Here is a 24,398-nt window from a genome sequence, read left to right as displayed (position 1 = left end):
CATGCCTGTAATCCTAGCACTTTGGGAGGTTGAAGTGCGAGGATTGCTTGAACCCAGGAGTTCCAAGATGAGCCTAAGCAACATAGGGAGACTGTATAAAAAAAAAAAAATTATCTGGGTGTGGTGGTGCACCTGCAATCCTAGTTACTAGCTGCACTACCTAGTACATGAGAGGATTACTTGAGCCTGGAAGTTTGAGGCTGCAGTGAGCCATGGTCCCTCCACTACACTTTAGTCTGGGTGATGGAGCAGGATGTCTCAAAAAATAACAAAGAAAAAAGAATATCTACCTCATCAAATTGTTCTAAAAATTGAGAAGATATTGCAAGATGCTTAACATAGCTCCTACTACATACATAAGTGCTTGATTCAGGCTGGCAATAACTACTTTCTACCATGGTGTTTTCAGAAGGAAAATTACTTTTTTTTTTTGAGACGGAGTCTTGCTCTGTTGCCCAGGCTGGAGTGCAGTGGCCGGATCTCAGCTCACTGCAAGCTCCGCCTCCCGGGTTCACACCATTCTCCTGCCTCAGCCTCCCGAGTAGCTGGGACTGCAGGCGCCTGCCACCTCACCCGGCTAGTTTTTTTGTATTTTTTTAGTAGAGACGGGGTTTCACCGTGTTAGCCAGGATGGTCTCGATCTCCTGACCTCGTGATCCGCCCGTCTCAGCCTCCCAAAGTGCTGGGATTACAGGCTTGAGCCACCGTGCCCAGCGGAAAATTACTTTTAAAGTGAGACACAGCATACATACGAGTGACAGTATAGATTGTTATTGTTGCTGCTGTTGTCATGGAATCTTATGTGATTCCTATTCATCTACATGGTGGACAGTGGTTTTCACAGCAATGAAGGAGGAGGATTCTGAGAAACGTGGTCATCTTACTTCACTCCATCATCTTCATGTTTTGATCACAGGCTACAGGGTCACATGGCTGCTGGCATGATTCAAAAGTTGATGAGAGCTTCTTTAAAATCAATAGCACTTCCTTGCTGGTCACAGAGCTTCTGAGAAGCAGACAGCCTATTCATTCATAGTTTTTTAATCCTGGACTTTTAGGAAGTGATGCTGGGGATGATTAAAGCAAATAGGCAAATCGAAGAACTGCATTTTTCAGGAGTGGCAGAGAGATGTTACCTGGAGACTGTCTTTTCATGTGTATAAGCTTTCCAGGCAACTCCATCTGGAGCCAGGCTCCTCTGTGATTTATCTGTTGGACAGTGGGTGGCCAAGGGGCACCGTAGGCAAACAGTTATCCAGCTCGATAATTAGGGAGGGGAAAGGCAAACACAAACACACCCAGGTTGACATTCAAAACAAAGTGGATATGCAACCATACCTCCCTAGTTCTTGTCTGCCAGGCTGTAGTGGAGGAAACCACGAGCCGACAGAAGCACTGTTAGTAATGTATCAGTGCAGCTGACAGAGAAAGCACAATTCTAGGTAGAAATGTGAAGGCCCAAGCTCAGAGTCCAGTTTTGTGTTTACAATAAGGCTTTATCTCCCTAAATCTTTAGTGGGCCTTGGTGTCCTCACTTGTGAAAAGGGGGAAATGGAGAAGGTTCTAACTAAGTAGTCTCCATTTCTAAGATGCCTTGTCTCTCTCGTCCTTTTAGCATCTTTCATTGATTGATCAACGCATGTACTTATGTATCTATTCAATAAACTGCAAACCTAACTATAGATGAGGTATGGACAATAAATGATCAAAATAAGGCATGGCCAGTCCAAAACAATGGAAGAAATGGCATTTAGTATTGATTACTCTCAACTCCAAGGAGGACAATGATATTCCAACTTCTGTTTTCAAAGGAACAAACATACTGCTTTTCTCTCCAGGAAAAAAAATATGACAGATTTAGGTATTTTTCAAAGAAATCAAATGAAGTCAGCTACTCTTGATAGGCTGATTACTTAGCTTAGAATTCATCTGGATTTATCCCACTTCATCCCACCTTCATCATCATTGCTAGGGTTGGTTCCTTCCCATTATTTTAATTCAACTCAACTCAACTCAATTAAATTCATTTCTCATTTATGGGACCTTTCTCAGTACAAGGAGCTTGCAAGATGCATATTTTCAAGGAGCTTTCAATCAATCAAGTGAGAGAGACACACACATGTGTAAAATAAGAAAAGTCAAGACAAGAATGTGTTTGGATAAAGAACAGTGAAGCCGTACCAGTTAGTGAGGCTACAGAGCCCTGTTTAAACCAATGGGGAATGCTACTAACCACTCTACATCTTTTCCAGGTTATTTGGAGGTATAAACTATCCTTGCAATCCTTGTCTCCCATTTTTATGTAAATAGAAATTAACCCAAGAGAATATGATTTAATCTGCTGGTTACTGACATCTATCAGGTAGCCATATGATATTTTTATCGGAAGGATCAATGTTGTGATCAAAAAGCTTTGTTATTGGAGTCTGAAACTTTAGTCTTTGCTAAGTGGTGTGTCACTGGGCCAGTTTTATTAACCGTTTGTAGCCTCAATTGCCTCAGCTGTAAAGTGGGGACAATAGGCCAGGCACGGCGGCTCATGCCTATAGTCCCAACACTTTGGGAAACTGAGGCAGGAGGCTCTCCTGAGGCTAGGAATTTGAAACCAGTCTGGCCAACATAGTGAGATCCTGTCTCAACAAAAAAAAATTTTAAAAACTAGCTAGTTGCACACTTGTTATCCTAGCTACTCAGGAGGCTGAGGTGAAAGGATTGCTTCAGCTCAGGAATTCGAGGCTGCAGTGAGCCACAGTCATGCCACTGCACTCCAGCCAGGGTGACAGAGTGAGATCCTGCCTCAAACAAACAAACAGTAACAATATCTCTGTTGTGGGGCTGTACTGAGGAGAAAATCAGGTCACAGCTGTACATATCTTTTTCCTATTCTCATTCCTAGTATCAACACTCCCTAGCCTTCACTAACTCTGTCGAAACTTAAGGTGAAATCTGGGCAGAGTGGTCGGAGCCCTCCATCATTTTAATCAGTCCTATATAGTAGTAGCCAACTCATAGATAATGAGACACAAGACAGGTGTATGGCCAAGTCTCCACCCCCAACCCCCACTGCTTATTTAGCTTCCAAATCGTTATTGGTTTCTTTAAAGTAAAAACAATAACTTGTTTCAAAGTTAAATAGAATTGGTCTAATTCCCATAAATAGAAATGAACACAAAGCTACATAATTCTGAGAACACCATAACCACATCACTACAGAATTATTTGCATGTTGCAGAGACTGGAAATATGTCCCAGTATGGTTTGCATTTCCCCTACCCGCTCCTTTCCTCCTTTTCCCCTTTGAATGTTAAAAATGTCCACCAGGTATCTATCCAGTGAAATTCTTTCTAGCAGACCCCACTTTCTTCTAAGACACACATTGCTCCCAGGAATCTAGAAGGAAGAGCCTATGATGTTGAGAGGTTAGAAAGACAGAAGGCTCTCAGAGCTCTGAGTCTGCTCTGACCCCCAAAAGAAATCCAATATGTGCATTGTGAAGCCATGTCTGTTGACTTAATTCTTCAGAAAATAAACCCATAAAATGAAATTATAATTAGCCAGAATTATGATAAAAATAGCTTGGACAGATGTGGCTACGGTACATTGATGCTAATGGACATTAAATCAAAAGATTTGCACATGTGCTTCTTGATCTAGGCTGTCGTAGATTAATGTGCTGGAGAGCTTGTTAAAGGCACTTGGTTTACTTTGCTCTCACAATAGAAATTACTAATTTGGGGCAAAGAAAACAGATGCACTCTAATGGGCAATCACTAGTCAGAAAAATTCTAACAAAGTTGTGCATTTAAAGCAATCCTGTCTTAAACTTTTGTCTACTTCCAAGACCTCCAACTTTCGCCAGAGATTTAGGATAATGGCTTTTGTCTGTGGCCAACAGGGAGCTTGAAATGGACACTCTGACAGCACTGTCCCCAGGAGAATAAGTCTGCAGTGTTTTGGTGTGGGCAACACCTCCCTTGCAGCTCTCTGGTTACTTGTGTGCTCTGGGAACACACCCTGCAGAGTGCATTCATCACAATAGTCCATGTGTGACCTTTGGAAAAGTCCTTGAAAATAGTGAAACAAGAGTTTTAGTTGAAATCTGGAATCCATTCCAGTCTTACACAGGAAGAAAATTAGGCATAGAACAACAAAGCCCATAGTTCAGAGAAACCTGGGGAGGCTCTGGCTGACATTAAAATCGTGCAAGTTTTTTTTTTTTCCTTCACTACTTTGTATTTCATAAAAGCTTTTCATCTGAGCAGCCCAAAGCTGTTAGAAAATACTATATGGTTAGTGTATGGCAATAACTGATTTCTCCAGTAAAAACACAAGCATAATAAGAACAGAGATGCTGAGTGACATATTCAAATTCACTTAACACTTTTCCAGTGCTATTCTTTCAAACATAAGCAGTCAATGCTACCATTTTCCCCTTCAAATTGATGTATTGGCAATAACAGGGGTAGAGGTGGGAGCTTGAGCAGAGAATAGTTGTACTCCCTAAGGCCCAACCCTGTGATAGAGTTAATTAGCTCAGATGCTGTGGACCTGGAAATATTCATTTTCTTAGAACATGAATCAGCCTTGTGGTGTGCTTACTCAGTAAATTTAACCCAACAAACATTTGTGGGGTAAAACTATTTTTATAAGTACGGACCAGTTCCCTTTGTTTCCAGCTGACATTATTCACTATTCATTTGCCAAATCATATGATTTATTTCATACATATAAATAAGCATAAACCTATACCACCTTTGGAAGCATTTTCCTTCTTTGCCAGCAAGAAGAGGAGAAGGACACTTTTGAGTCAAGCGGTAGCATAAAATCCAGTGAAAATCAATTGGCAGAGACATTCAGTTTGGAATTGTTTTAGAATCTACCTAACATCTATCTGGAAGGTCCCTCCAAAAGGTACAGACCCTGAAGCAGATAAGAAGATTCCAAAGTAAACCACAGGGAGTCACATCTCAGACACAGACCCTGAGTATTTATTCATATACATGAAGAACTTACATTTATTTTTCTTAAGTACCTTCACAGTTCATTTTTTCTTTTCTTTTTTTTTTGAAAAAAGATACATGGCATTACTTTGGTCTCCAAAACAGATGCCAGTTTGAACTTTATTCTGCCAGCAAGTATTTGGTTTGGCTCAGCAGGGCTCAAGTTGAAAAAATATTTGCCGATTCCAAAAAGATTTAATGAGCTTTGCTGCAGATGCTGGTGCCATTTGGCACATCACAGGGATTGTGGCATAGCAAAGAGAACTCTCTGACCACAGATTTTATTTGCCCAAGGTAGCCAACACTGGGAGCTCAGTTGATTCCTTGGGTCAAGAAGCTGCAAGTCAAATGCGTGAAGTTTCCAAGAGAAAGTGACCAAAGCAGGCATGAGAAAACTCTTGCTGACACTGAAAAGGAAGTCACTGGGTCTGACTCCACCCTTCACAGGAATTGATGGCTAACTTTCAGAACTATCAACAACATCCTCACACCAACCATCAGATACAGTCTCTAATGCTGCCAGTCAGCAGACCAGATTAATCTCCAACTTCTAGCAAAAGCTATCCTTATCCAATATCAGATGCTGAAAAGTTTGCTGCAGTCTATTTTGTAGTCATGTGATACCTTATTAATTGTGGTATGAGAATTAAACTATATGTAAACTAAATGACCTATTTCAAGTAACTTCACTAAATATAATCACCAAGCTTACTTCATATTGCAAAGACAGACACGTATTGCATTGGTTTTGCTAATATTTGGTAGAATATAGATGCATAACTCTATCTGTGATTGGAAAGACTGACCTTACTGCAAACATATATCATATGTTAAAAATCACTGAAGATTTTCACCTGAAATCACGCCTTTCAGTAAGAGTTGCAAGAAAATCAGAGCTCTCATCCTTTCAAATCCATGTCACTTCTGACAATATAACAGAAAACACAAAACATTTTCATGTTTTGTGGGTGCTTAAGCATCAAGCTTCTGTCTTAATGAATATGGGGACAGGAAGAGTGGCATTGAAACTGTAACTACCTTGAAGAATGAGTAGTTTTGTATTATTTTTATTATTTCACATGTTGAGCAAACATATACATACTTGGGTATATCCTACCCCAACTTGTATGGATCTACCAAAACTCCTAAACGTTCATTAACACCACATGCCAATCCAACGCTTGTTACGTGATTATCTGACTCCAAGGCTCTGTAACAAATATCCTAAAAAAGAGAGGCAGTCTCTGCACTGCCTTTCATTCACCAAAACAAAGACAGAACCCTCTACCTGGCTTAACTAAGATTTTGGAGTCAGAGTAAAAGTCAAAAGAAAAAGTCACAGAATAATGAAAGAGTGATTATAACTGTTACTTACCATTTTGGCTTCTGAATGCATTGGCTGGACCTGGGGAGAAGCACAGGGGTTGCTGAGATTTGGACCTTGCATCCCCATGATGCTGGAGTTCACTGACATTTGTCTCTCCATCTAAGAGAAAGGAAAGAAAAGAATTAGAAGACTGCAAAAGGCAGTCTAGGTCATTAGACAAAGCTGCACTTTTTGTGTCCAATGGATCAGTTAGTATTTCTTTGAAGAAATCCTGAGAAGGCCTATGGTTTGGTGTGTGGTAAGCAATGCCCTCCTGAGCCTTGAACTCAAGCACATCAAAGAATCATCCAAAGCCATGCTTCTATACACGGTGCCCCAGGCCAAAGAGAACTACATTGTCATGGCAGATCACTTTCAAATAAGATTACCAAATATTTCCACTTTTGTATATACTCCAACTACCACTGATAGTGCTTATTTTTATGGATGCAAAGAATAATATATCCATACAAAAACTATAGGAAAACTAAATGATCTATTTCAAGTAACTCCACTAAATATAATCACCAAGCTTACCTACTATGAAAGGATAAATACTATACCAAATGGTTAACTTGGGATATCTATGGCTTTTTTTTCTCTCTAAATTTTATACAGTAAACATAAATCTTTTGGGCAATCAAAATAATTAGTTATAAGAGCAACACTCTCAGAGGTGGTGGGCCTTCCTGTCACCCTGGTTCCCAAACACAATCATTATGATCCAGCCAGGCATTTGAGGTGCTGCCCAGCCCATCTCTTCTTCCTTGTTACCCTGTTAATCTATGCAGCCGCAGTTTCAGGCCTGGCTTCATAGCAGGTCTAAGTCTTTGGGTAAGTGAAGAAAGCGGCCGAGGGTTTTGTATTTCACATGAATGGCCACTCTCACATTGTCTTCCTGCTGGCCTGCCATTGTGTCTAAAATGAACATCGTTCAAATACCTGAATCGAGTTTTGGCATTTTAATCTCCAGGGTGCTCCTATTAAGAAGTAAATACAGCAAAATGTCTACTTCCATCCAGGAAGGGTGTGTTTGATTAATAATATTTTCCATTTGGTGGGAAATTAACACTTTTAAAAGAATAAGAATAAATCAAGTACACTTAATACTAAAATCACACAGAAAAGAATTAGACTTTCCTCAGGGGAACAAGAATAGATTCTTTAATGCAAGCGTGTTTCCATTTGCCATCGGATGGAAATGAAAACAATGATTGGTAATTTTAAGAAACCAGGTTTCTGCTTAAAGTTAGCCTAGGTAGTCTTGGAAAATATGGAGTTGCTTACTATTGGAGGTGTTCAAAGAGTGGAGGACTGAAATCTCATGAACGAGAGTGAAGCTTGATAGGGATCATTGAACTAAATGACCCTTGAATGTCTCTTCCCTTGTTGCAATTCCATGACTGCAATTTCTGTTGTGTCTGCCCCAGAGGCAGGGGTATAATTATGACATAAATCTGTGGGTTAGTAGAGGTGCTAGCTAAAAGCTTTCTCTCAATTGACTGGTGGCTACTCCCTGTGACAGTTAAGAGCCATCAGCCTTACCTTAGCCTGAATGAGCTGATCAGTCATCTGGCAGTGTACAGATGTGTGAAACTGTTTCAAGAGGACCTAATAAAGGTGAATTTTCTGTACATTTCCAAGCATTTCCATACAACTTTTTGAGGCCTTGCCAATTCAGTAAAATAAAATGTTCATTCCCACGCACCCCTCCTAAATCTCTGAACAGCTACTCTAATTTTTAAAATTATTTTTATTGTGGTAAAACACAAATAACATAAAATTACCATTTTAACCTTTTAAAAGTATCATTAGGTACATTAAATTCAGGGCCATTAAGTACATTCATGTACTGTAATTGTAAATCATGAAGAATTCAAGAGTTTCACTGCTTTAAAAAATTCATGTTACTTTTATCTCCCCTTCCAGAGGCTGGTGGATGGGAGAGCTGGAATAGTATTTGACCCCTTATTCCGACTGGTGACCCTCTCAGAGAGGGAAATCAAATTCCAAAATAACTTTTGCTTCCAGTTTGCCAAAGAAGGATCTTCCGGGAGTACAGATAATTGTCCAGAGCCTTCCAAGCTACTAGTTATATAAGGAGGTAAGAGTAGCCTGCTCACAGCTTCTGGAATTGTAGTCAGCAATGCTTCCCACTTTTTGGAAAAGTTATAGTCTCTACCTAACCTGTGATTCACAAAATGCCAGTTTTAAACAGGCTGATTTACCTATTTAAAAAAATTACATTTCCAACTTCATGACCGTTGTCTTACAGACCTAGAGTGTCGGCAAGAGCCTCTTCAAAATAAATATTTGGTGCTTTGGACTTAGGCTCTGTCTGCACCAGGAGCTTGACTTTAATGAGTTGATTAGAATAAAAAGCCCAGAAGATGGGAGTGGCTTTGCTGAATACCGGGCAACATTTAGCACTGCAGGTAAAATACCCATGTAAAGGATTTCACCTTCTGCACACACTGGAAAACAGGAGCTAGCATGTCTGTAGTTCAGTGAGGTTTTGTAATTATAAATGTGTGTTCACACTTCCAAATTATTAAAGCATTTGAATTTCAAGATAAGAAATCACAACCCAGTGAACTCCTTGAGGGCAATGGCTGCCTTGTTCTTCATCCTGTCCTCAGCACCCAGCACAGTACTTGGCACACAGAAGGTGCTCAACAAGTTTGTGAAATGGATGAATGAGCAAATGGATGAAATAATACATCATTTTGTTTCACGCCTAGACTTCATAAAATGTGTGGTCCAGCAGCAGGCATTACAAATCAGTGAAGATTCTTGTCCTCACTTATAGACACAGTCTTATCTTTTATACCCAGGGAATCATGGTCTTCCAGGGCAGAAACTCTAGGGGAAGAGGCTCCCCTGTGACCAGGTTTGAAATGCCCAATTTATAGTACAAGAACTGGTGACATGATAATAAGAAAGAAAGGGACTAGGTTTCTAGGGCCTGGAACTCTTACGATATGCTTTTTAGAGATCTTAAGTTAACGTTTATTTGTTACATTCATGTCCCTCAAGACCAGGGCTTCTCAGTCTCAGGCCTGTTGAATATTGGGCTACATAATCCTTCGTTATGGGGGCTGTCTTGTGCATTGCAGGATGTTCAGCAGCATCCCTGGCCTCTATCCACTAGGTGCCTCTACCTTCCCATCGACCCTGATTGTGACAACCAATGGAGTCTCCAGATATTGCCACATATCCCCTGGGGGACAAAATCACCCCCCAGGTGAGCATTGCTGCTCTAAACTGACACCTATTCCCATGGCAGCTGTACACATCAATGTCACAGGTTTGGGAGCTCTTGACCATGCAGCTGAACCTTTGCTGCTACTCTGAAGCACTAACAGGAGGTCAAGCTGTAGGAATAAATGGTGTGGTAGAAACTGGTTTCTCTGGGTCTTTTCAGCCTAAGTGTCTCATCTTTGCCCCTGGGAATGGTGCACAGCTTAGCCAAATTAAAAAAAAAAAAAAAAAGTCTCAGCAGTGGTATTTTTCTGGGCAATGCATGGAAGTTCTAAAAAAAAATAATTTTTGGATGGGAACAACTTAAAGCCTAAAAGAAAACAGCTCGTGGTGGAAGTCTTCACATAATTGGTTGGGTTGAATAAAATGTGGGATAATTGCATTGATGGTGCTATTTTCTTTCACCTAGAGGGGTCTAAGGAGAGCAACATAGCAACATAGGTAAAGTCAACCAACGTGATCTGTCCTCTGGCCCAATGTTGCGAAGACTGTTTCTAATCTGGACTGCTCAGTATTTAGAGTGGGCAAGTCCATTTCTCTAGACTGAGTCTGCGGACCCTTTGCCGTTCCCCTGCTTACACTTAGATAAATGAGCAAATTGCTCAACCTGGGATGATCTGAGCTACTCAGTGTCAATTGAGATGTGCGTTCCAGCCACAACTCTTCACTCACAAGCTGTGTGATATTAGACAACTACCTTCAACTTCTTCTTCAGCTTTTCATCTGTAAAATGAGTATATTAATAATTACTGCTACTGCATCCCCACAGGATTGCTGTGAGAATAAAATGAAATAACAATAGAAACAATTTCTTAAAATGCTAAAAGGCTTTGCAAGGCGTTGTTAATATGGTTGTGAGAAGGATTTTAATTGAGTTGTTATAGTGCCTCTAGGGCTTCTGAGAACTCCCGTGGCCCTGTGAACACACCAGCCAACTTCACCAAAGCACAATGCCAGGGAGGATGAAGAAGAGGTACAGGGAAGAGGTCCATGGAAGGAGTGGAAGGTTTCTTCTGGAAAACTGGGTATCTCCCTTCTATGTTTATCTATTATTATTTTTTGTTTTTGTTTTTTGAGACAGAGTCTCACTCTATCACCCAGACTAGAGTGCAGGGGCGCGATGTTGGCTCACTGTAACCTCTGCATCACGGGTTCAGGTGATTCTCCTGCCTCAGCCTCCTGAGTAGCTGGGACTACAGGTACACGCCACCACACCCAGCTAATTTTTGTATATTTAGTAGAGATGGGGTTTCACCATGTTGGTCAGGCTGGTCTCGATCTCCTGACCTTGTGATCTACCTGCCTTGGCCTCCCAAAGTGCTGGGATTACAGGCATGAGCCACCATGCCTGGCCTTATCCATTATTTTTATTGTTTGTCATTAGATAATGATTATGAGTCGAGACTCAGAAATCAGAGTACCTGGATTTAAGTCCTACCTCCATCACCTACTAGCTCTATAAACCCAGCCAAATTACTCAGCTTCTCTATACCTCAGTCTCCTTATCTGTAAAATAGGCATAGTAACAGTGCCTATCTCACAGGTTTGTTGTGAGAGGGAAAGGAGAGAGTGTGTGCATATCATATAGTAGTTAAGAGAGTGGGCTCTAGAGCCAGAATTCCAGGGTTCAAAACTCAGCCACTCTGCTTCTCAGCTGAGCAAGTTACTTGCCTTTCTTTCCTCATTCAAAAAGTGGGGACAGTAATACACCCTCTTTGTAGAATTGTTTTGTGTGTTGACAAAGTGCTTGGAATGTGACTAGCATACAGTAAACACTCAATAAATACTGCTAGCATGATTAACAGAACAACAGAACACGATATGCATAAATGCATGTTAGCAGCTATTATGTATGGTCGTTGTTATTGTTATTATTACAGTTATTACCCTGAGTCCTGGTTAGACCACTCACTGGCAATTTAAGGACACCCTGTATACAACCCAAACTGTAGACTTCGGAATAGACACGAAACAGCATCTCCCTGAACAAATTCCATTCCCTGGGTGTCACAGGCCCACTTGTCACCACGGGACCATAGCTCATCGCAAAGCACTGAAGGGTGGAGAAGCCAACATAATACCTGGGGATGGGCAACTGGGCCCTCAAAGCAAACTGGCACACAGCTCAACCCTCCATTTAGAAGCAGCCGCCTTCTTTCCCATCAGCTTGGATCTCAGAGTTTCCTTTGCCCTTTCAAGAGTGGCAAACCTCAGTGCAAGTGACAAGCTATTGTGAGACACATAGAGACACTTACTGGCATCAAGACGGCGGAAGATCCTGGCATTGTGGGGTTGGGCAGGGTCCCAGGCATGGAGGCTGGCATGGGCTGTCTCTGTCTGTTGTGGAGATGTAGCAGAGAAGATAGAGAGCCTGGGACAGGCCTGGGACAAAGAAAAAAAACAAACATGATTCCTGGTGCCCTGGGCCTGTTTCCCCAGTGTCCAGAACAGCGGGGACAACAATGTCACATGTGCAGCAGATCAGATCCACTGATGGGAGAGTCACATAATTGAGGATATTAGGGAAATAATAACAAATAAAACACAAGCCTGGCTTCCTTTGCTGCTTCCTAGTTAATATATCAAATTCCACTTCATTTCCTGACCTCTGTTATCTAACTGATGTTCAATAGAAACAAGCCAATAAGTCTCCTAAACTCTCGCATCTTAGGAAAGGAACTTGGTGGTGAAATTCTTTGTTTACTCAGAAATCTCAGCCCTCTGAAGTGTCTTAGAGCCTGAGATCTGCGTACATTTATTTTAGCCACACTCTCCCACACCTCTGCCTGGAAGCCTGCCTGGCTTTGCTCTGGAAACACTTTCACTCTCTGGATTTGCAGAGCAAACTTCATTCATGAATTCCCCACAGAAATCTGTTTTGACTCTTTCATCGTTCTCCACCGTGAATGGAAAAAAACAAACCAAAGAAGCTAGATCCCGGGGCGGCAGCACAGCTGGCCTTTCTCAGAGCGAGTCCGGAGCCTAGCCTCCAATTACCAGCCTCTCGTTTCATAATAACGTGAGGTGTTAGGCTGTTTCACAGAAACTGATTTGGGCCTGACCTACAAGACTTGGGTAAGCACTCCTCGGGGGAGTATTGTACATAGTTTGAGCTTTTGCTTCAATTTACCAGAAAAAAATTTTAAGGGCCTTAAATTGATTTAATGAGCCAGAGAATGTGGAGCTGAGGGAAAAGGGAATTATTTGTGTTTATTAAAAATGGCAAACAAGTGACCTCTCCACATAAATTCTCAATCTCCTCATGCTTTTGCTCTAGGGAGCTGTATAAATGTGAAATCATTAAATTAAAGACCTAACAACAAACAAACAAAACAAAACAAACAAACAAAAACTTCCCAGGACCTCTGAGTCTTCCATGTTAAACAACCTTATCCCGAATGTTATGCTAGAAACTAGTGCTTCCAGAATGAATGCATTCTGTTAAGAGAGAGAGAGAACAACACACACACACACACACACACACACACACACACAGAGAGAGAGAGAGAGAGAGAGAGAGAGAGAGAGAGAGAGAGAGAGAGAGAGAAAGAGAGAGAGAGGCTCCCTCGTGCTAAGTGCTGGGCAAAGGTTGCAGACAGAGATGTTTCTGGGTAGGGCAATGCTTTCCTGTGCTTCTGAAGACAACCCTGTCTAGTGTCCCCAACCAGAGTAGGAGAAGGAGCTGCTTCCCCGGAGTTCCTTTGACTCCCATGAAAAGTGGAAGATTGAGGTGGGGGAGAGAATGCCAACATATTCTTCCTTCACATGCCTATTACAATTTCAAAGAAGATAAAGTTTTCCACTCTTTTTGCCCAAGAGCTCTTTTGGAAATAGAGCTAACCACCAGAGTCACACATCATAGAAGGATTAGTCATTAATCAGTCAAGATTTATGATCAGTTTAGAAAGGTGTATATATGAAAATATAAAAGAATATAAAGAGTTTGAGACCAGCCTGGCCAACATCGTGAAACACCATCTCTACTAAAAACACAAAAATTAGCTGGGCGTGGTGGCACACGTCTGTAATCTCAGCTACTTGAGAGGCTGAGGCAGGAGAATTGAGCTGAGAATCCACCACTGCACTCCAGCCTGGGCCACAAAGCGAGACTCCATCTCAAAAAAAAAAAAAAAAAAAAAAAAAAAAAAAAAAAAAAAAAAAGAATATAAAGCCTTTCCACAGAGGTTATGCAGATGCACACAAATTACACCCAGTTTTATTAGTAGAATGTGTATGTGAGGAGATACACAGAGAAGCTAATGGAAGCAGCTTGTAACAATGAGGAGTGCTTTCGGAAAAGCAGATGAAGTGCCCTGGGTATTTCTTGACATGTACTCTTGGACCTCTGGAGTATAGATTGACAATAAGGACTAAGAGGGCCTGTGAAGGTTCTTTGGCTTTTACAGATCTAGAAGACTGCTGGTTTCAATTGCTCCAAAATACCATGGCAGGTTGTGCCTTCACTAGGTCTTAAAGTCTCCTTCAGAGGTGGATAGACCGAGTCAGATCGGTATAGGATGTGGCTCAGTCAACCAAATTTGTTGATATCCTCCAGTCTTAATGTTTTGTCTGGGAACTTTACTGAATAGAAAATAGTAGAATATCAAAGTATGTAATGTTTAATAATGGTCAGTTCTTCTAAATCCAAGATAAATAATCCAAACTTCCTACCTCCATAATGAGAAAGATTCATTGAGAGGACCCCAACATATAGCTAATCATGCATCTATATATCCATCTCAATAGATGTACACAATACATCTATACGCACATACAGCCTTTTACCATATGTTTGTATTCCTAGTCACCAGAGGGGAATGTTTTGAGTATAGACAGTTAGGAACAAGTAAAAAGTATTATAGCAAAGACAGCTAAAAACATTTTTTTATTATGTTGGTTTGCAATATCATGCTCATGGGACAACGGGCAACATATTATCATCATTTACATTCTGTCTCCAGTGGGACATACGAAAACTAATATTGTTCATTAGGATTTTTTTGAGGTGTTCTTTTCAAAAGAAATCAGGGAATCTCTCTGAACCTATTCTGGTTCAGGGGATTGCCCATTAAAAAAAAAAATTTAAAAAATTAGAGAAAAAAATTAATTAAACAACTTAATGCTTACGCGAATGGGGATGCAAAAGTAATTACATTTAAAATGAGTTTTTATCCTTCCTGAAACCATGGAAAACTCTCAGCTATATAAATAGTTTGGGAATGGTATGTTTCATTTAATTCAGTGTTCTTATTAGATAAGTTATTTCTACACTTCGTAGAGACCTATCAGATTTTATAATATCAAGTATTTCCTCATTAAGATAGCCTTTCAGGGTACTAGATTCCCTTGGGATTATACTAATAATTTCCTAATAATACTGATCAGGCTAATTAGTAATGTATAGACGGGAAAGGATTATTTGCGATCTCTGTATGTTTGGATTCTGAATGATTTTGAGCTTACAGTGTTCTACACAGATTCCATAAATCATTACCCCAACCCCCACCTACCAAACCAACAGAATTTTCTCTCCATTTCTTGCTTGAATTTTTGAAACTACAAAAACTGAAAAAAGTAAATAAAATGACCTGTGCCTACCCATCACTAGGTATATAAAGGACTAGACTGAGGCATGTAGCTACGTAGCTAGGTCCAAGAAACAATCATTTGTCCAGAATGCTCATATCGTTAAAGTAAGCATGGCACTGGAATAATTGCATTGTCTAATTCCCTTTGTGTGTATTGAAATTAGGATTATTATTTAATACATTATACTTGCATACAACTTTTTCTATTGCATTCAAATAACGCTTCTTATTTTTTAAGGTATTTTATTGTCCCTCACTTCATGTGCCCTGAAACAATGCAATGAGGTAGTTAGGTCATATTCTTCCCATTTAAATCAGGAGTATGCTGAATTCAGAGACATTTAAATTTTCCCAAAGTCACATAGGTCATGAATGGGAATGGGGCTTGTACTCAACTTGCAGCATAGGGCTTCCCCCATCACACCTGGATGGCTCCCATAACTACGTTATTATTGATTTTTTATGCTAAAAAATTCACAGTTCATTTCCTTTGATATTCACACTGCTCCCTGGACTTTCTATAAAGTAGTAAAATCCTGTAATACTGCTAACGTGAGAATTCACTCATCCACATGAAATTACATTTTCTTCCTGTAAAACAAAACAAAACAAAACTTCCCAAACAACACATCAGTTAGACTCTGAAAATAATATGGCAAATTGCAGTAAAGTTGTGAAAACAAAGACCCAACAGTCCTTCTCCAGTGCAGGCTTGTTGCCATGAGCTAATAATTCCAGACTTTGTGCAGGCCAAGCCTCCCTTTTAATAACCATATGCCTCTAGGTAAAGTATTCCTACTAAAAATTATTGAGGCATGGAACAAGGTAAGATGTGTGAGCTCATGTTGGATTGTTCAATTACTAAACTGAGTCCTGCAGCATTAAGAGTTTTCCAACTTGACAGATTATTCCTCTTTCTACACTTGTATAAACATACTGCTTACGGTTGAAATCTATGTAAGCTTTTCTTTCAATTAAAATGTCAAGGATGACAGACTGTGTTTTCACTGTCCTTAGCAGAATGATAGGCACTGCAGTGAGAGATTTCATGTCCTCATTTTCCCCCCGAAGGATGTTTTCCTGTCTAGGGGTGTCTGAAAAGTCAGAACTGTGTCTACAGGTCTTCCTTGCCCTGGGGTAAGCCTATCGTCAGGCCAGTGCTTTGGTCTGGAAGGTGCGCAGGGGTCTCTCCACCCTGCTCTCCTTTCTCAGGTCTTCAGAAGATCTGTGGCACACTAGGACTATCTGTTACACTCTCAGGACAGACAGATCTGCCACGTATGTGACCAGGCAAAGGAAAGAGGGTCAATAATGAAAAAAAGGTAAGTGAGAAGATGGGAAGATATTGATCTTCCCATTTTCTTTTAATGAGCATCAAAAGTAGACCATAGGCTGGGTGCAGCAGCTCATGCCTGTAATCCAGAACTTTGGGAGGCAGAGCTGGGTGGACCACTTGAGCCCAGGAGTTCGAGACCAGCGTAGGTAACATGGAAAAACTCTGTCTCTGTAAAAAGAAAAATATACAGAAACTAGCCAGGCATGGTGGTGCTTGGAGGCTGAGGTAAGAGGATCACTTGAGCGCAGGAGGTAGAGGTGGCAGTAAGCTGAGATCACACCGCTGCACTCCAAAACCTGGGCATCACAGTGAGACTCTAACTCCGAAAAAAAAAAAAAAAAAAAAAAAGCAGACCATAGATATGGAAGAAATCTTGAAAAAAAAATTTAATAATAATGTAAGGACGTGGTAGAGAATAGAATTAAAAAGCAAAAAGCTTCAGGGAGCAGGAGGATATCCAGATGTCATTGTTACTAAAGTTACTGACTGGGGGAAAAGACTCTTAACTTTCAGGCTCTCCATTTCATCATCTAATGAACAGATAAGCCTATAGGCTATCTCAAAGGCTCTTGAAGCTCTAAAATTCAGATTTCAGGACTTGAAAACAAGATGTTCTTAATCCAACTAGATTATGACTTCCATCATGATAAGGGTATCATGCACTGCTCACTGCAGCATCCACAGTGCTTAACCCCAGCATCTGGCACACAGTAGGTGGTCAGTGTCTTCATTCAGTAAAATGAAGCCGGTCCCAGCAATTTAGTTCTTCTATCAAACTGCATTTAAAACACGACTAATAGGCTGGGCGCGGTGGCTCAAGCCTGGTAATCCCGCACTTTGGGAGGCCGAGACGGGCGGATCACGGAGGTCAGGAGATCCAAGACCATCCCTGGCTAACTTGGTGAAACCCCGTCTCTACTAAAAATACAAAAAACTAGCCGGGCGACCTGGCGGGCGCCTGTAGTCCCAGCTACTCGACGAGGCTGAGGCAGGAAATGGGCGTGAACCGGGAGGCGGAGGGCCCTTGCAGTGAGCTGGATCCGGCCACTGCACTCCAGCCTGGGCGACAGACGAGACTCGTCTCAAAAAAAAAAAAAAAAAAAAAAAAACACGACTAAACCCCCAAATAGAAGGTGTTCCTAAAATTAAGAGAAGTTGATTAAAAGGCTTTACATTCCATGGGATTCATACTTCTTTCTCACTTAAATAAAACAAAATTTCACACACAGACCACAAAAAGAGTATTTGCTCATTGTACTTGTATTTGCTTATGCAAAGAAATAGTGCTTCTGGTCAGGTGAGGTGGCTCATGCCTGTAATCCTACCATTTTGGGAGGCTGAGGTGGGTGGATGGCTTGAGCTCAGGAGTTCGAAACCACCCTGGACAACATGGCAAAACCCCATCTCTATAAAAAAAATACAAAAACTAACCAGGCATAGTCCCAGCTACTTGGGAGACAGAGGTGAGAGGATCACTTGAGACTGGGAGGTCGAGGATGCAGTGAGATGAGATCTTGCCACTGCACTCCAGCCTGGGCAACAGAGTGAGATTTTATCATAAATAAATAAATAAATAAATGTTTTAAATGTGTGCTTCTTTTGGAACTTCTTAAATGAAGTCTTGTAGCCTAATTTGGCAAACTATTTTTTGTTTTGTTTTGTTTGTTTGTTTTTGGTCTGGGATAGGAGACTGAAATGCTAAAGAGAGGAATACAAACTCTTAAATCTTAAGAGGTGGCAATTACTAATGCAAAATGCTTATTTCCTCATTCTTCTCCAAAGTGGAATCTAAAAATTTCTATTTTTGGCCAGGTGCAGTGGTTCACACCTGTAATCCCAACACTTTGGGAGGACGAGATGGGAGGATTGCTTGAGGTCAGGAGTTTGAGACCAGTCTGGCCAACATGGTGAAACCCCATCTCTACTAAAAATACAAAAATTAGCCAGATGTGATGGTGGGCACCTGTCATCCCAGCTACTCGGGAGGCTGAGGCACAAGTCACTGGAACCCAAGAGGCAGAGGCTGCAGTGAGCTGAGATCATGCCATGGCACTCCAGCCTGGGTGACAGAGTGAGATTCCATTTCAGAAAATAGCTGGGATTATAGGCATGCACCACTATGCCAGGCTAATTTTTCTATTTTTAGTAGAGACGGGGTTTCACCATGTTGGCCAGGCTGGTCTTGGACTCTTGACCTCAAGTGATTCGCCTGCCTCGGCCTCCCAAAGTGCTGGGATTACAGGTCTATTTTCATAAAGAAAGAAAACTGTTAGAATAATCAAGAAGGTTAAATAGAAAGACAATATACTTAGCTTTCTTGGCGGGTAATAATTACATTGTAAAATGCAGTGATGTGTAAAGTGAAGGACATGGGCCAGACTACCAAGGTTGGAATCCTAGCTCTGTCACTTACCAGCTGTGTGACCTTGGGCAAATTACTTGTCCTCTCTGTGCCTCAGTTTCCTCAACTATAAAATGGAAATGATAGAGATATTTATCTCATGATACTAAATGAGCTGTTGAATATACTGAGTTATTTTTGTTATTATTATTCTGAAATGTTGATCTAACAGCAGATTAATCACCATACTACAATCAAAAAATTATGGCTTGCTCTAAAACACCAATCTTTAGCTTTAAAGAACCACAGTCCAACAAATGTAAAATGCCCAACACTGGCTGCATGTAAGATATTTCTTTAAAAATCCATCAACTTTAGATTTCCAAACCCTTCTACAGAGGCAAATGAACTTCTCTCACCCACAACTTTACAGAATTTCAAAATGACTTCACATTATTTCTCAGAAAAAGCCCTTAAAAATATTTCCTCAAAATGGAACAAAACTAGTTTCCCAGTATCTTGTTTTCCTAAAACAATGACAAAATTGGGAACACAGAAGCAAGAATTAGGAACACAAGAAAGCTGCCTGACCCATAGTTTTAAAAGACAACTTATTACCCGTATCTTTTTTGTGAATGAGCTCATGCTCTGAACCAAATCTTACCATCAAGCTCCTAAAGATAGACAGCAGATATAATATTTCCCCTTTTAACAAATGACACAAAGAAGTAGAAATATTTAGTCCTAGAAAAGGCAGCAAAATGCCAGCAGACTCAATTAAAACATGTATTCTCTCTTTCCAAGCTTTCCTAGGCTCAAGGGAGGGCTGCTGGCGGAAGATCTGGGATTTCCCCATCTGCTTTTCTTTTGGTGACACAGAATGTTGAGTGTGCAGGAAGAGAATTTTGCCTTTGTATCTGTAGCCTATTCTCTGCCTCTTCCTATCCTGTCCTAAAACAGTCACTGTCAAACAGTGAATGCTCTAGCTTATCAGGGAGAACAGTAAGCCCACCTCCCTGTGACACAACATGATAAGCTCCAAGACCTTGTACCATCTGGCCTCTGACTACCTCTCTCGCTCCTTGCTCTGGGCTTGGTATACCTGCCATAGTGATTTCCTTTCACCTTCATGGAAGCACCATCTGTCTTCCTGCCACAAAGCCTGATATATGTAATCTTCACCACCTTCTCTGGGCAACCACATCAGACTGGAGCCCTTTCTCGAGTGCTCTCAGTATACCCTGTACATTTCTCTAGGAACATTGATCACTATTCAATCAATGAATCAATCAGTCATCAGAGATCAATTAAACAACAAATACGTGTCAGGCTTTGTGCACTCTCTCATTTTAGAAAAGAAAACTGGTTTGGCCAGTTAGATCATTTAATTAATAATTTATTTACAAATTTCCAATTGGTGTATATATAATGATAAATTAAATGTGTTCTGTAGGCTCTTAGAATGTACCATCTCAGCTTCCTGATTGTAATTCATCAATGATTTATGTTTAATTTTTAAAGATGGGGTCTTGGTATGGTGCCCAGGTGGGCTTAAAACTCCTGGGAGCAAGAAGTCCTTCTGCCTCAGCCTCCCAAGTAGCTGGGACTACAGGCACTCACCATAGCATCTAGCAATTCATTAATTTTGAGTAATTTTTTTAAAGTGTCTCTTCTCCCAACTAGACAACAAACTTCTTGAGTCTGATATTATGTCTACCTGTTTACCACAGCAGATATTTCTGAAACTTAAGAGAGTACATGCTACCTAGTAGGTGCTTAATAAATATGTCTTTTATTAATGAAAACATAAATATCAAGAATCACTCTAACAACAGACAGTCCAGGAATCATGTTTAGTAGATATCTTCACTTACTAATGAGAATAAATTAACTGATTTACAAGTCATAAGTGAAACTCCATTTTACAATAACAGCTTAGTACAACTCATTTCTGTTCTTGAAAAGCATAAAAGGTAATGTGTAGTTTTTATCAGCACCCCTTAAACTCAAGCTTTTAGATGAGTTCTAGATCCATTTGTTTTTACATCAATTAAATCAATTTCCACTTGAAATTATATTTTAGGCATTTCATAAGAAAAGGCCAAGGATAATTCAGGAACACTCATCTGTCTCCAATCTACACTATGTTTTAAAAATTGGATGCCTGCCCTGCAATAAGGTTGTACTTTAGAATGCTCAAAGCTCTGCACAAGGAGGCACCAGTTACACCCACACTGTGGTCAACTAAACATCTCATTTCTGCTTTGCATGGACTTACTGATATTGACAAGGGCACTTTTGGATCATTATCACCAGGGTGTTGGAAATTAACTTTACCACACGAGGTAAATTTGGGCCTCCTTTTTATCAATTTGGTACTACTGATGCCTTTATTTTATGGATATAGTATCTGTTGTTTTGGAAATAATTTCTTCTTCTTTTTTTTGTAAGAAAAGCCTGGCTTCACGAAAGCCAATGGTAGTAATAAAACATAATACAGCTAACAGATCTGCATCCTGCTGGAGCCTTTGCCTTGTTTTATAGCATATACACTGCATCTACTTAGGCGGAAGAGATGTTTACTAGGGCTTTCAAGCGTTTTAAACACAGAAAGCAGTAATAGGAGGGGAGATCCGAATTTATGATCATTCTGTTAAGACTATTAAAGCAACCTCTTTTTGGCTTCTTTAGTGACTGATTTCTGCACCATTAATCTGAATTAGTCATGCAGTCAGCTTGATTCATTTATTAACCAAAAACATGGCTGGATTGGTTTCTAATGTACTATTGTCAAAAAAAAAAAAAAAAAAATCCATCTTCAAAATCTGATTTTTTTCCCTTACAAAGAGCGAAAAGCTTTTTATAAAGACCTTTCATTAAAGACTCTAAATGCCTGAACAGTTGGCTTTATCCATAGGTCAGACTTACAGACATGAAGAGATGGCTTTTCAATAAGCCAATAACTTCTCAGTTGCATCAATTATTCATAAAGTTACACTTAGAAAAGGCAAGTAAATGCAGATCAAAAGATGAAATGAAAGATGATTTTGAACGCAGCTCAAATAAGTGCTGTACATCTGATTATTTGGGAAAAAATATCCTCAGAAAGACATCTCTCAGTTACATTTCTTTCTGTTGTGAGTTGTTAAAAAGATTCCTCCTTGCCTCATAAGGACAAATAAGTAGCCCTCTGATTATGAGTCTTGTCATTTACATGTGATTGCTGCTTGCATTCATTCACCATAAATGAATAATTCATGAAAACATTCACTGGCACACTTGCCTGGGTATTCTGTAGAGGCAGAGAGTTCCCTGAGCTCAGGGCCACATGGAGAGCCCCACCCCCATTCTGAGCTCTAAGTCAGCAATTCTGTTTAGGTTTGAGCTTGTCGGTTAGTGTATTTTAATGAATAATCTGTGGCGGAATCCACACCTAGCACAATCCTCCAATATCTGTATTCCAAACAGATGACGGAATTTTGAAGCCGAATGACAATAGCTCCAGCAGCAAGAGACTTCCATGAAAACAGAACTCTTGTAAAGATCTGTTGGATCTTCCGGGCAGCCTCTGCTTATCCGGTGCCTCCTGCAAGGCTCTTCGATTCACTGCTGCCCTCACTCGTGCTTATTTCACCCTTTTGCGAATCTCAAGGCAGGGTCTCTTAGGCAGTTTTCAAATACCTCTCCTGGGAGACCAAATTTATGACACCCTCCACCCAGCCACTCGCCGGGATTATTTCAGCTCTTTAAAAGGCAGGGCTAGAATTTATTAGCTCCACGATACATTGGCAGGGAAGGGATGTGTCGGTGGCCCAGAGGGAGTGGTTTTCAGCAGCTGTGACTACATGCATGGACTATGCAAACTTGGGCTGCTAAAAGCCTGATTTCTCAAGTTCTATTCTTAATGATAAAGTGATATCATGCTGAGAGGATCACTTATTCTCTAAGGAAACGCAAACAAGGAAAGGGGCATTGCCTAACAAGGCTGAGCAAACTCTTCACTGGGTTACATCCTAACAGGGAGCTTCAGGCTCTATCTCAATCACCGCTATGATCAAATCACGAAAAACCCTGGGAACAGAGTGAGGATTCCCAAAGAGATCCTTGTCAGGCATCATGGGGAGAAGGGGGATGTGTGGAGAATTTGGAGAAAGTTCCAGAGAAGCATAAGAAAATACTAAAAAGCCAGAAGCGAAGACTTAACGGGAAAAGTAAAGGGAATAAGACTTCTTTAGCCCATGGGGGAGACATTAGAGAAGGCTGGCAGATAATGATGATCATCTTCAAAGTTGCAAATTACTATAATCTGAGAATGGTCACCAGTTACTTTCAAACACAACTGAAGCAGAATAGTAACAGTACATCAGCAGCATGTGGATTTAACTTAGAAAAGAATATCTCCCAAGAACAAATAGTGTAAAACAATTAAATGGCTAATAGAGATTTTGAAATTTCCTCTTACTGGGCTCTTAAAAAATAGACTTCTCCCTGTCTGGCTTGCTTTCTGGGGAGAAGGAGGAAGAACTGGCAAACCTCTTGGAGTCCTAAATTGGGTCTATTATTTTCACTTATTCCAGACAGAGTGGCTGACAGAAATGATAGAGATAATGCTGACTCCCATCCTTAACCAGGAAATCCAATAAGGTAGCCTTGTAGGGCTGACAGGCAATAGGCTGTTGGCTGCCTCCTGGCTCTGCCACTGCCCAGGAGTGTGTGCTCTTAGTAAGGCATCTAACTCCTCTGTTTTCTCATTGGCAAAAACTATATGGCTGTATTATCCATGTCACAGGTATGGCATGAGGATAACTTCAGAGAATATTTTGAGTGTGCTTAGCCCTTTGAAGATGATCAATGCCTAATCTATTTCAGAGATGAGTGATCTGCTGTAGAAAATATAGTTTATACGACCACCATTTTAAAACACAAAGTAAAGCTATATTGTTCTAAATTTGGGGGTGAAGCATTTGGGGAAAAGACCCAGAAACATCCAGCCTCTTTGAGGGGTATGGGTGTCTCCTCCATTACTGTGAGTCCCCAGTTATCCCCTATCATCTTCTCGGGGAAGCCGGCTTTCTCTCCATGCCAGACCTCTTACAGCGGGTACCAGTTTCTCTCCTAGGCTGAAGGGAGAATATTTGAGAACAATGAGCTTAGCACACAATAGGAGCTCCACAGAGGTTTCTTAAAAGCTGTAATGAAGTTACCTCATGGTCCACTATCTCTTATTTCCGGGCAGCTATACCCCTATGTCACATCCATGACAGGCATCTTTTTAAGGGCTATGATAACTTGAAACACTATCCTGATTTCTAGGGACAGTCAAGCTACCATTGGCTTGAACAGAGGGTATGGGGGAAGGGTGAAGTTTCTAGGAAACTGTGTGCCCTCTCTTGTGCAACCTTCCCTGAGCTACCTTTCAAGTTCTCCCACTTTGCAAGAGCACTTATCATGAAGCAGAATTGATATTAATCTGAAACACTTAGTAAAATAGTAGCAATAAAGCTCA

The 24,398-nt window shown here is 40.7% G+C and overlaps 1 protein-coding gene across 2 annotated transcripts in view; it reads right to left on the bottom strand.

Annotated features, from left to right (window-relative positions):
- Positions 1–24,398, bottom strand: part of CREB5 (cAMP responsive element binding protein 5) — a 415,368-nt gene that overhangs the window by 90,422 nt on the left and 300,548 nt on the right. For both annotated transcript variants that reach the window (XM_017881478.1, XM_017881477.1), the window contains exons 6-7: positions 11,883–12,009; positions 6,376–6,486 (exon numbers count right to left, since the gene is read on the bottom strand). In XM_017881478.1, coding sequence (XP_017736967.1) covers positions 6,376–6,486; positions 11,883–12,009 — 238 coding nt within the window. The remainder of the gene's footprint in view (positions 1–6,375; positions 6,487–11,882; positions 12,010–24,398) is intronic.

This window comes from Rhinopithecus bieti, unplaced genomic scaffold, assembly GCF_001698545.2.
Source record: "Rhinopithecus bieti isolate Rb0 unplaced genomic scaffold, ASM169854v2 scaffold_13014, whole genome shotgun sequence".
In the NCBI taxonomy this organism is placed as follows: domain Eukaryota; kingdom Metazoa; phylum Chordata; class Mammalia; order Primates; family Cercopithecidae; genus Rhinopithecus; species Rhinopithecus bieti.
Note: the sequence above shows the minus strand (reverse complement) of the source record. Positions and strands in the feature narration are given on the sequence as shown.